General features: G+C 44.6%; 1 protein-coding gene across 6 annotated transcripts in view; it reads right to left on the reverse strand.

Annotated features, from left to right (window-relative positions):
- Positions 1–11964, reverse strand: part of LOC112571665 — a 35952-nt gene extending 23988 nt beyond the window's left edge. The window contains exons 1-4 of one of the 6 annotated variants that reach the window (XM_025250843.1): positions 11273–11392; positions 10770–11147; positions 9857–9973; positions 7779–7852 (exon numbers count right to left, since the gene is read on the reverse strand). In XM_025250843.1, the coding sequence (XP_025106628.1) occupies positions 7779–7842 (64 nt within the window). In that variant the 5' untranslated portion in view covers positions 7843–7852; positions 9857–9973; positions 10770–11147; positions 11273–11392. The other 5 variants (XM_025250842.1, XM_025250839.1, XM_025250841.1 and 2 more) reach the window with 5 other exon arrangements.
- Between the last annotated feature and the right edge of the window lie 836 nt (positions 11965–12800).

Consider the following 12800-nt stretch of genomic DNA (forward strand, 5'->3'; position numbering starts at 1 on the left):
ACCATCGTCTGGGTAACCACAATTCAATGCTTTCTCCAAATCCCGCCTGAAGCATGAAAGAGAGGTAGCAGCTACCTCAGTGGTACTTTGGACCGGAAGTGTTGCGCAGTCTTAGACGCAGACCTAGAGGTGAGCTGATGACCTAGAATTTTTCCAATCCTGGTTCGTGTTTGTAGCTCTTATTCAGGCTATAGGTACTGAACGACTATGAAGCTAGTCCAGTAGTAGGATGTATCTCTGTTCCATGACTACGGCCCTAGAATATTACATTCCAGAAATAGAAATCAGAGCACTGAGAGAGCCTCTACCCCTTCTGGCTCACGACCGAGCAAAACACGAGGGCTAGAAGTTTGTGCGTAGGAGATGAAAGTGACAAATGCAATCAGACGAACAGAAAAAGGGAGGAATATTCCCTGGCTGCTCCCGCTGGCAAGGTTACTTTTTTCTAATTTTTAAGACTCGAATATTGTGTCCGACGGTTATTCGTCAGCAGAGGCGGACAAGCGGAACAAGTCGGGGCCCCTGCCGTGTGGCAGGAGGGAAAGTACTCTGAGTGAGAGGGTCTCAGGAGCGCGCCCTCTTCCCTCCAACCATTAAAGATGAATAATTTACAAAAAGCAAGTCGCCCTCCATCCGATAGATAGATAAACTGGCGGGCGGGTGGACAAACACACAGATCCTCTTTCAAGATTTGTAGGACAAGAGGAGAATCCCTTGGAGGGAACAGTGCTTGCGGCAACAGAAAGGTGAACGGTGAATGCAAGACAGCGGCTTACGTGATCCACATCTACATCACGGTGGTCACGTGACTTGTCTGGACCCTTTAGTGTACATCAGTGTGGTCACGTGGCATGTCATGGGTCCCTCAGACTACTTCAGTGTGGTCATGTGACGTGTCCTGGAACCTTTAGTCTACATCAGTGTGGTCAGGTGGCATGTCATGGGTCCTTCAGTCTACATCAGTGTGGTCACGTGACATGTCATGCCATGGGTCCTTCAGTCTACATCAGTGTGGTCACGTGACTTGTCATGTCATGGGTCCTTCAGTCTACATCAGTGTGGTCACGTGACATGTCATGGGTCATTCAGTCCCCACCCGACCCAATGGATATATTCACGCTAACGCTCAGACCGTCATCCTCCACCAACCAAAACTTAAAAAGTTGTCTCCGGTCAAACGCAGCTGCAACGGAAACATTCCCAGAACAGCAGCCTGGCAACATTTTTGTGTCCGATAGGGAATTTTTTTTTTTCCTTTTTTCAAAAAAAAAAAAAAATGCTACTGCGTGCATGTCCTCCACAGATAAAATTAAGACTAGAGGCGTTTTGGAGGGAGGAGATATGTCTGTATTCTCAACAAGTATCTCGCTTGCCGTCACCACCTCCTGTCAGATCTGTTGTAGATGCAGGCAACATGGTTATTGAGGTCAAAGGTCACACTCTACACACTCACACTACACTGCATTACATCCTCTACTCCAGTGACAATCAATAATTTCCTAATCTCACTTTCGTTTTTGAGCGGAAACCTAACACCAAGACCGCCCCACAAAAAATCAGTCAAAATTGTGAAAATAAAATTCGATCTCTTTTTAATTAAAAAAAGGAAAATGATAGTGGAGTTGAGTTTCTATTGCTCGCAATACCAGTGAAAAAAGTCTATAAAAACGTTAAGTGTGCTCTTATTCCGCTTAAACATTCAAATCGCAACGAAAAGAATATTTTAACTGAAAATATTTCGGGAAAATGTAATATCGACGAGAAAATTATGTTTTCGTGACGTTCTGTAAATATTCTCTGTTCGTATTCACAGGTTGTTAAAAAGAAACATAGTTCCCTCCCTTTCTGCTGCAGAAGTACGTTGTGACGTAGACGTCCGTTAATCACGTCATTACGGCCCACAACATATCGCAAAACATTAGCGCAGATTGCGGGAAGCGAAATCCAATGAATGAGCCAATCTTGCCAGCGCGGGGGGACCACAGATCCATTTTCTGTGTCCGCGAAATGGCTTCCTTGTGACCTATGAACCCGCGCCTTTCTGGTCCCTGACATTCGTCACTGCACCGCCGTAAGCTTGCAAAAACATTCCCGGTTTCTCTGGCGCAAGCACACACACACAAACATTTTTAATGGAAGAGGTATCTTATTCCGTCGGAATTCACTGGTGAAATATTTCCAGAGGTAGTGAAATAGCCGATCCGAAGTGAACCGGTGCAGCGAGGCTGATTTAAAGTTCACTGGATGCCAGCAGCTTCATATCTCCTGTCAGAAATTATTGCAAGAAAGGGATCCTCCCTCTCCCATAGAGCATCGGGTGTTGTGACGTCAGCAACACCGTTCTCGGGGGCTATTCGTACAAACTATATAAAATTAAAGAGACTTTCAAACTTTCAAACCTCTTCTAAAGTCGCTCGAGACTCGGGCGTTACATTCCGCTCCCGTGCAAAGCTCGTGACTCAAACCTCTTTCACTGATTGAAAACTCTTTGATCAGACCCTCCACGTGCTGTAACACAACATGCTGAAGCAACCCTGCACCCATCGTACCACACCCACTGCCATACAACATGACCATGTTGAACCTACCTGTACCTCTTTAGCTGTCAAATAAAAGCAGGGCGGAAATAAAAGCAGTTAAACAAAAAAGCCAAACAACTCTGACAGTTTCTGAAAGCATAAAAAACCACCACAGGAATTCCAGCATTCCAGGGTGGACCCATTAGTTTGATATCAGTGAGTACAATGGCTTTCAGGGAAGCAGAATGAGTAGCCTCCCATTAAGCTCGAATATCTGTGAAAGGGTCAAAGGTTAGGGCGTTCAGTAGTCACGTGGGTCCCCGGTCGTCAACATAAGAGATATGAGTCCAGTTACAAACACTCGGCTCTGCCTTTGATTACAGTTGCAGGAGTGGGAAGGGTACACCGGAAGAAGCGGTATTTGCAGCTGAGTGCTTTCCCCTTGAGGTCATCTCGTACTGGGGAGAAGCGGAAGTGAAAGAACTTTTAAAACGTCGCAGGACTGGTGTGTGTGTGCCCCCCTGGTGGCAGGTGAACGAGTTGAAGTGAATGTCTGTCTGCATGTTGTTGTAACGCTGAGTATTATTATTTAATTTGTAGAGCGGATGAAGGCAAGATCAATGCCACGTGCGCGAAAGAAGGATGAACTAAACAATAAAATAACAGCTGTAACATCAAACGGATGACACCGAGGCAAAGATGAAGAACCGTGAAGAAGGGTATGCTTGATTATTGAAAAAAAAATTCTTAAAGAGAAGTGGTGGGAGGGTTGAGGCCGGACTTGAAAGCTACAAACGTTTGAAAAGAAAGGGGAAAAAATGGTGGTGCCAAAGGAGAAAGCGAACCTCCCGAATGTCTTTTGTCTGATGCATGGAGCACAGAAGCGACATCCCGGGTGGCGAGGTGTCAATGGCTCAGACAGGTATGTTGGGACAAGACAGTGAAGATAACAGTAACACAATGTATCAATCTTGTAATTAATGGGACCTCGGACTGGCAGCCCTGTAAGGAAGGGTGTAACATTTGTTTATAGCCAATATGTGTGAGCATGCACGTGTGTGTATGCTTCTGTCTGTGTGTGTGTGCACGCCTGACTCTTTAATGATAGAAACCTCTCCTTCTTTTTTTCCCCCTTCTTCCTCCTTTCACAAATCCCTCTGTGGCAGAAAAGCTCTGTGCCAAATGCTTCACATTTTCCAGCTAATCAAGGCAGACTTTCGAACGACTTCTTTTTATGGCAACTAAAACACGATTCATCTAACTTACTGCAGTTCCTGTTTCTCGGCAACGTGGCACCGCCGAGCGATCAGTCTTCATTTTTTTCTAGGAATGCGACGTCTGCAGGGACCCTGGGTATCAGGCTTAATGCGAGCAGGAATTAATAGATCAGACAGGGTAGGATGAGATGTCAACATGCACAGGACACAAGTCGAAAATGGAAATGTCTGAAATACCTACAACTACATCTACAAGCAAATCGTCGTTGTGGGGGGTGGGATCAGAAAAAAAGCGGAGTCGGGGGGTGGGGTAATGACATGAATGGGGCTGGGGTAGGATGGATGAAGGAAGAAAAATATGATGAAAAATCGAATGCAAAAGAGTTGTATTGGGAAAAGAAGAATTCTAATACATGTATAACCAAAGACTTGATATCATAAGACCTCCCAGTTTATGGAATTCAGAGTTCAGTAACTGATCAAGTTCATCCCGGGGCGCACTTCTGTCTGTTGTGTAACAGCGTAGTCGGGCGAACAAGATGTCATCGTACGAGCCACGTGACATCCCTGACTGGGACAGCCCTCGGTATCCGTGTCTCTGGTGGAGTAGTCATCGCTCCTTGACTTACTTGGCGGACAGACTGGGAAATTAATGACTGACAGTCGGGTGGCCACTGGTTTCTTTTTCTCTGAACATCCAGTGAATAAAGCGTGACTTCAGTGACCATGACACTCTGTGCTTAGCACAGCTTTGCTTTCCTTCATTCTCTTGACAAATAAAACTATGAAACCTTGGTTTCATTCTCTGGAATGAACAACTATGAACAGGTGCACAGAGTTAATAGACCTCAATCATACAACCGCCGTCTTGAAACCAGAACGAGGCCTCATGGGCTGATATAGTGACTACCAGCCTACCAAACACGGAGCTTCGCAAGCGCCATCTTGAAACCAGAACGAGGCCTCATGGACCGGTGTATGTATTTCCAAATCCAGTGTTACGGACCTTTTGACACAAAGTTCAGTGTTCATATGTTTTTGTAGTCACTACACCGGTTCATTTTCCAAACAAATTTCTGACCAACCCTTATATATAAATTAAAAATATATAAATAAATATAAAATATATAAGGGTTAGGGTTACATGCGTGCGTGCGTGGATAAGAAGTACATAAGCAGTTGTTAGTAGTCTTCAATTTTATCAAATAATTTTATCAAACCTTTCAGTAAGGAAGAGATTTTATAAAGGCTATACATCGCGCTAAGAAAATCACAAAAGCCCGCGCTGTAATGTAAATGAAGACTGGACAGAAAAAAATGGCCTCGTGTCCATAAGAACCTTCTGAAGCCTTGTGATCACATACGAGACGCATTTCGTGTTGAATAATTCGAAGCTCTTAGAAGAAGACACATTTACTGAGGAAATCAGACTTGAAGTGCATGAGATTAAAAAACAAATTAGCAAAAAAGAAGTGTAATCAAAGAGAGAAAGATTTAACAAAGCAGCAATTACAGACCAGCATTTTCAGCTTTGCTGAAGACCTGGAAGGGATGGAATAGTTGGTAAAAAAAAGAATTGAAAAAAACACACACATACACGAGTTGGTGAGACAAGGTGGGGGTCGGAAGAACATTTCTGGTTTAACAAAAAAATAAATAAATAAATCGAGAAACGATTGCAAAGCTTTCTGGCCAAGTCATCAGGAACGAGTGGTTGGTAAGGGCTCAGTAAAAATTAACAACACTACTTGTGAGTGTGAACAGGCGCTGAAACGGAGGTGTCTGGAAAAAAAAAAAAGGTATGAAGCACGGTCATGATCGATGTTTACTTCGCGTGCACTATTTCTCTTCCTCTCCTTTTCTTTCTTTCTCTCTCTAGGTGCGGGTGTGTTCATTCTCTCCTGGTGTACTATGCATTCATTTTGCATTTTTACTTTTTTTTTGCCAGGGAGGACTTTACAGTTCTTTGTACATTCGTATTATTGATTGCAATGCGTGGAATGTCGGAGGAAAGAAATCGATGACACAAAGCATCAGCCAGGTAGCTGAAACCAATAGCGAAACATCGGCGTAGTCTCGGTTTGCCGAGTCCGTGAACAACTTCTGAAGCAAGGGAGCCTGGGTGGAGGGTGGGGGCAATCCTCTTTTGCTCGTTTTTAAAGCGAGGTATTATCCTAGCTCGTCTGCGATGCTAAAATCGATGACAACGCAAAAATCTAATTCAGATCTCATCGAGTTTTTGTTTTCTCTCTCTTTCTCACTCATAGTTCTCTTTTATTCTTTCAATTTTTTTTTCTTTTTATCGATCTATGCGCACGCGCCTGTGTGTATGGTTCTTTGCTTATGTTCATCTGCATATGTTAATGCGAATGTATGTGTGTTTGTTTGTGCGTTCATGAATATTTTTGTGTGCCTCAGCCTCCCCCCTTTGTCACCCTCACACAAACAGTATTCTCTTATTCGCCGGTACACACCTGCAAACATCTGTGATCCTATGTACACCCTAGGGAAGATGATCCCCCCAGTGAAATCAAACGAAATCTCATCAGTGTGCCACACCTGTCTCCATGACACCTACCACCTGTCTCTGTCTGACACATCAGACCACACCCACCAGCCCAACGCCCACCTGTCGGTCAGACGTCAGGGTCTGTCGGGAATGATGGGATCGGGGTTGTCACGACAGTAAGCCGGACTGTCAGAGATGTGGTGCGCCACACTGGCCTGAGACGAACGACTGTGACAGGCCGGAGTGCGAGGACCCTTCCAACGGCTGATTCAACCTCCAGGGTCCGGAGTCATGAAGCGAGAATAAGTCGTGTCTCCAGGGCAAGATCGGGAGCGAAAGGACAGGCGTCTTGTTGTCGTAGTTACAATGCGACACTCAGACCCTCCGCGGACACTACTTTCTGGTTCTTTACTCCAGGGCATCTTTACCACCGATTTATAACTACTACTCTAGGGGTAAAACATAATCTTTAGGGTCTGGACACCGCTTTAAAATTTCGGAAACAAGACGTTTGTCTTTGAGTTTCCCATGTTGCACCAGGGCAACGACTTGGCCTCAAATTTCGGCCACGGGATAAACAGGTGTAGTGGTTAAAACACTCGCTGGTCGTAACTGCAGTGGTTCAAATCTCGTCTCGGGACTCTGTGACACCTGTTCACAGGGCTGGGCGTCGGATTTTTTTTTTAAACAGGTACTCCTGTTTCCTACCCCACCCCCATTTTGCGTCATCACCTCAAGGTGTAAGCACTTTCCTGCTAAATCAACCAACCACAGCCAACCCTGAGGATAAATGGCGGCCAGGTAATGGTGAAGGAAGAATTACCACATCGTTCTCGTTGTAGACGTGTGAGTCAGCGAGCCAACGAGAGAAAGAAAAGCAGGGAAGGAGAAAGAAAGGTGCACACGAGGCAAGGACGGAGGCAGAAAGTTGTACACCCAGATAAGAGTATACATTAATAATTAGTCATCACACAAATTGTACCACATCTCCCTGTGTGTGATGACGAGCTCAGAGCGATGTGCACCAAGGATACAAAATAAACCGACACAGTGACGAAACACAGACCACAACAAACGGCTGTTTCTGTATCAAATAAAAAGGGAAAGTCATACATTTACACAAGGATTGGAAAGTTTATCTTGCGCATGCGTACATGAGTTGGTGTGTGTGGGTGTGGGTGGACATGTATATATGTTCGTGCATTTGCTGCTTGTATGTACACATGAAGAGATGTATGAGTCTGCATTATCCCACGAAAAGCACTGATGGTGCAAGTTGAGTGTGAATCATTTTCCCTGTCGGGAAGTGACCCGCCATTTCCTACTCGAACCCCGCGAGCTTTGGTCACAACACGCGCAAAGTCCGGTTTACAAACCCGCCGACCGTTGGCCACGCCTGCCTCACTCACCCATCCATCTGTCACTCTTTTCTTTCTCTCTCTCTCACTCACCACTCAGTCGTTGGGTGCTCTGCTATTCCTCCTGTTACTCTCTACCCGCCAACAAAGAAAAGTAAACATGAAGTTTACTTACCGTTCACCTCCTGCATGAAGAGAGCCAGGATCCCCAGCAACAGTAACCACTCACATCCCTTCATGTTCCCGAAACTGAAAAACAAATTTACACAGGACCATCAGATCTGCTTGCTTCTTTTCCTTCTTTTTTCTTTTCATTCTTTTGGTATTCTTCCAAACACACAACTTTTTTCATCTAATTAGCGGAGATAAATATTTTAAGTTGAAAAACGAGCATCCTCAGGCAACTGGACGATCTTTCGTGTGGAGGCGAGAAAAGTAATGTGTCAGCATCACGCGTTTTTCGGCCAAAGCTGTCACCTGGGTCCCGAACCCCGAGCCATCAGCTTATTTGGAAGATAAATGCTCACCAAGCACACGTTTGTTTGTAAGTTTCCCTCAGACACGAGAAGTATTTCCGGAGGTTACAAAGGGTTAAAATGCTTACAGTTTGACCGACGACAGCGGTTCAAGAAGTGTAACGGTCGCAGCTCTGTTACAGTCAACAACTGGCGACACTTGCAGCTTACTGACCAATCTTCTTCGCTGGCTGCCAGACTGACTGTCGTCTGCTTCTGTCTTGGGTTTGCGCCCTTGCTGTCGCTGCCTACTCTCTCCTCTTGGACTTCTGGGATCGATGCCGCGCCGAGCGCTGGCGATGGTTACGACAGCACGCGGGTGTCAGAATCACGCCGCCGTTTGAAGGTTTGAATTTTCAAAAAGAGCCGTTGAAATTTTCACGAAGGTAAATGCATCGTAAAGATAAAAAACCGACTCATTAATTTGCTTAATTTAATAATTTACTGTCTTATTGTATGTGATCACGTGCGTCATACCTCATCCCACCTTTTTATTCACACAGATATATTTATATACGCTCTTCGATTGGTTCACAGAAGTAAGTCTTTTGATGTTGGGATTATGATTATGATTATTATTATTATTATTATTGGTTGCTGCCAGTTTACAAACGTGTTTGACAATCCTCACGTCACAAGCGATAAAGATCGATTGTACCGACAGGTGGCGCTTTCATGACGGCTCCTTTAAAGGGATCGTAAAGGCAAAATAAAACTGTTTAGAATGTCGTAAAGAGAAAGGTCAGTTTGAATCTCGTCTATTTTCGTCTCTGTTCATGTTCAAAAAGTTGAATGTTTTATAGGATGTTGTGTTAATAAGAGAAATTACACGGAACTCTTTCGTCCTCCGCTGACGTCAACTCGATCCCAGTGTGGGCTGATGCAATGATATGGATGGACATTGCTGATAGCCATCTTGATTTGTATCACTAATATATATATATCACCAATCCAATTTTATTTATTTTATTTATCACACCACCAATTACTTGAGTTCCAATCCTAACAATGGCCGACACTTCCTTCCCTCGCTGACGTCACACAGCCCGGTCATCGCCCTCGCAGCCTTTACTATACCTTTAAAAGGAAAGCTCGTTTATAGAGATACTAGCTCAATTTTATTCCGACAGTGGAAGACTGTGGACACGAGATGTGAGAGAAGTTGTGACAAGAAAATCCTGCGAGAAATATCGCACTTTTAGAAAAATACTTGATGTATGCGACGAGGAAGCACGCGCATGTTTATCAAGCGTAAACACAAGTCCGTTTACCACGTGTAAACTGAAGTCTGTTTTCAGGTGTAAACACTGCTACATTTATCGCGTATAAACGTACTTTTATTTTGTATATTATGCCTAGATAAATGTCCGTTTATCATGCATAAACACGCATATGTTTATTGTTTACGACAGAACAGAAAGAGTTATGTTTGGACTTCCTGTCTGGCCACTCTTTGCTCATACTTTGATTACGAAATGCTTTCGGACGAATGGAACGGGAATGCATCGATGAATGGAACGAATGCATCGATGATTTGAAGGTATGCTTAACAACATTTTAAGAACACGTCGTTTGCAATTAATAAGTTTGTAAATAATTTTGCTGGAGGATTCAGGGTAGAGGACCATTGCGTGGCACACCCGCATCTACACGACATACTAAGGTAGAACGAGTAGACAGCTTGATGTTCAAGTAATACATAGACAATACTCGATTCCACTGTGATATATATATATACCTCTCTTGTAATCTCTCTCTCCCTCTCTCACACAAACTTTATGGCGGAGTGAACACCAAGCGAAGATCAGCGGCCTGTGAACGATCTTATGAGCGCGCGGCTTGTCAACTGAGCGACCTGTCAATTCCACAGACAAATCAACTTAATCCTAAAAACGATGCAAATCATTCGACCCTGATAAAAGATAGTATCCAGGATACATGTTTTGATAAACTCTGTTAAAGAGCGGGGTTACAATAAAACGTGGCTTACCTTCAGATACAATCGCAAAGATACACGTCAGTCCAGTTATTGTCAACACACACACACAGAGTATTGCACATGTTTTCTGTATGGATCAGTAAGAATTTCCCAGCCAACAGCTATACACTTTTTAAACAGATCACCATCACTACACACTAAAGACAGCTCACACCACACTACAGACACCTCATACCACACTATAGAGTAGACACACTAATGATTGCTCACACCAATGTGAGCTCGTCTTCACACACAGGGAGACAGCTCACACCACACTACAGACAACTCACACCACACCATAGAGTAGACAGTTCACACCACACAATAGAGTAGACAGCTCACACCACACCATAGAGTAGACAGCTCACACCACACTACAGACACCTCATACCACACTATAGAGTAGACACACTAATGATTGCTCACACCAATGTGAGCTCGTCTTCACACACAGGGAGACAGCTCACACCACACTACAGACAACTCACACAACACCATAGAGTAGACAACTCACACCACACCATAGACAGCTCACACCACACCACAGACAGCTCATACGTACCATAAACAGCTCACACCACACTATAGACAGTTCATACATACTATAAACAGCTCACACCACACTATAGAGCAGACAACTCATACCACACTACAGACTGCTCATACGTACACACGTCAAGACTCGCTGCCCAGGTCGAAGGTCGATGTCACGGGTGAGAAATCAAGCATAAACTCCTCACTGCTGTCAAGTGCTGCGCTGTGTTCAAGACAAACCACGACGACAACCACCACAAACCTCGAGAGTTCAGCGACCGACAGGCCGCGCAGGACAGGATCAAGAAACCTCGCCTCCGGATCAAGAGTTACCGGCCTTGGGCGAATGGCGCTGGAGTTCTCACGGAAAGCAAGTGGCAGAAGGTGCAGGTAATTGTACCCTCGAGCCTGACTTCAAACCCTAAGTAGCATGGGAAACCAAACTGGCCCCCATGTTCCGTGCGAGGATCTGAGGACTGGTTCGCACACCGCTTTCTAGTCTCAGCCGCCGCTGCTGGAGAGAGAGAAAGAAAAAAGAAGGGTTGAAGTGGCAACCACTTGTTTGCTGACAGATTTCACACCACGGCAAGCTCTACACGTTTGCTGTAAATGGAACCAAAGCCAAACAGTCTGAAGTACCTTTCAGGTGTACGAAGCGGGGCCTTTCGGCGCCTGCTGACAAACGGCTGAAAGGCGGGCCCTGCCCTCGCCGCTGACTTCACAGGCGTCGGCTCGATGGCGTCGGTCCTTCTTGTTTGAATGCTAATGGCGAGGGCCACGCTGCTTGACGCAGGGGAAGAATTGAACTAAAGGCGAGATTGCTTTCTTTGCGTTCGCCCAGTGAGAGAGAGAGAGGGAAAGAAAAGATAAATAAGGATAGGCGTCGTAATTCAAAGACAAAAATATTAGGTACGTATATTTATTTCTTTCTGTCGTCTTGTCTTCCGACTTTAAAAAAAAAAATGCTTGAGCTTGAAAGCATCGACTATTAAGTCTTTCGAAAACCTTTCTCGATATAAATGAATGATTTATTTAATTTTTTTTTTACATGGATCATTGGAATGCATTGGAAATAATGGATTGCAGAAGAAAGAGAGAACATGCGCTGATGATGTCGATGTTGATAATGACGTCGACAAAGATATATAAAGTACAGTACTTAGCTGCAAAAGAAAGATGATACACGTACATCCCGACATCATCAGACAGACCTCAAACGTACCTTATCATTAGCTCAGCTCCTCCCTATCATCCCCCGAGGCGGACAGCACATGCTGTCTGTGAAGTAAGGCAGACGAGCCTGCATGCATTTAGCATTCCTTTCTCTCTTTCTTTTCTTCGATTTCTTCTGTTTCTTTGTCAATCTTTTCCTCCTCTTTCTCACGTGCTCGCTATTCTTTCTCTGCATGTGGAACTTGTTTACAGGCCCGACTGGTTGCCGTGATGTAGCCTTGCTTGCTGGTTCACCCTAAAGCACCGACTCTTCCCACCCCACACCCTCACCCTTTCATTTCCCACTCTACAATCACGCGAATGTGAAGTGCATGCATTCGTGCTGTCCTTTTTATCTAAAGCATATGCATGCTACATGTTTATGTCTACCATCCACAAAGTATGTAAAGGTGTATAGTGTACACATATTCTTATACCTCGTATGTTTTTAATGCACAATAATTAGGATAGATATATAATTTGAGGGGAAGGGTTAGATAAGGAGTTCTTAATATAGGATTATTTTTTCAGGCAATTGTTATTATATTTAAATCCCCCTTGAGGGTGGCAAAGAATACAATATTTTGAATCTTAAACCACGTGAGGACTGAACGCCAGGGGTCAGCTATCTACTGGGTGAGCGCCAGGGCCTCCTGCACTTGCCACCCTGTAATGGAAGTTAGGGTGGGAGTGTGTGGGGAGTCTTCCTTCCACGGACAGAAACTGTTTCACTTGCAGGAATGGAGACATGTGCCACTGCATGGTAAATACTTTAGCCCAGCTGCAGGCCTTTTGTACCTACATGCTCCTCCGATACGAAGGAATGAGAATGGTAGTAGAATGGTGGGAGGACAAAGGGACTGTCCAGTGTTGGAACTTTTTTCGTTAGGTTTACCGCTTGAGCTCCTCCTAGATGGGGCAGTAGGAATCTGGCCTCCAGATTCAGTTTACCATT

Source organism: Pomacea canaliculata, linkage group LG9 (assembly GCF_003073045.1).
Source record: "Pomacea canaliculata isolate SZHN2017 linkage group LG9, ASM307304v1, whole genome shotgun sequence".
Taxonomy (NCBI): Eukaryota; Metazoa; Mollusca; class Gastropoda; order Architaenioglossa; family Ampullariidae; genus Pomacea; species Pomacea canaliculata.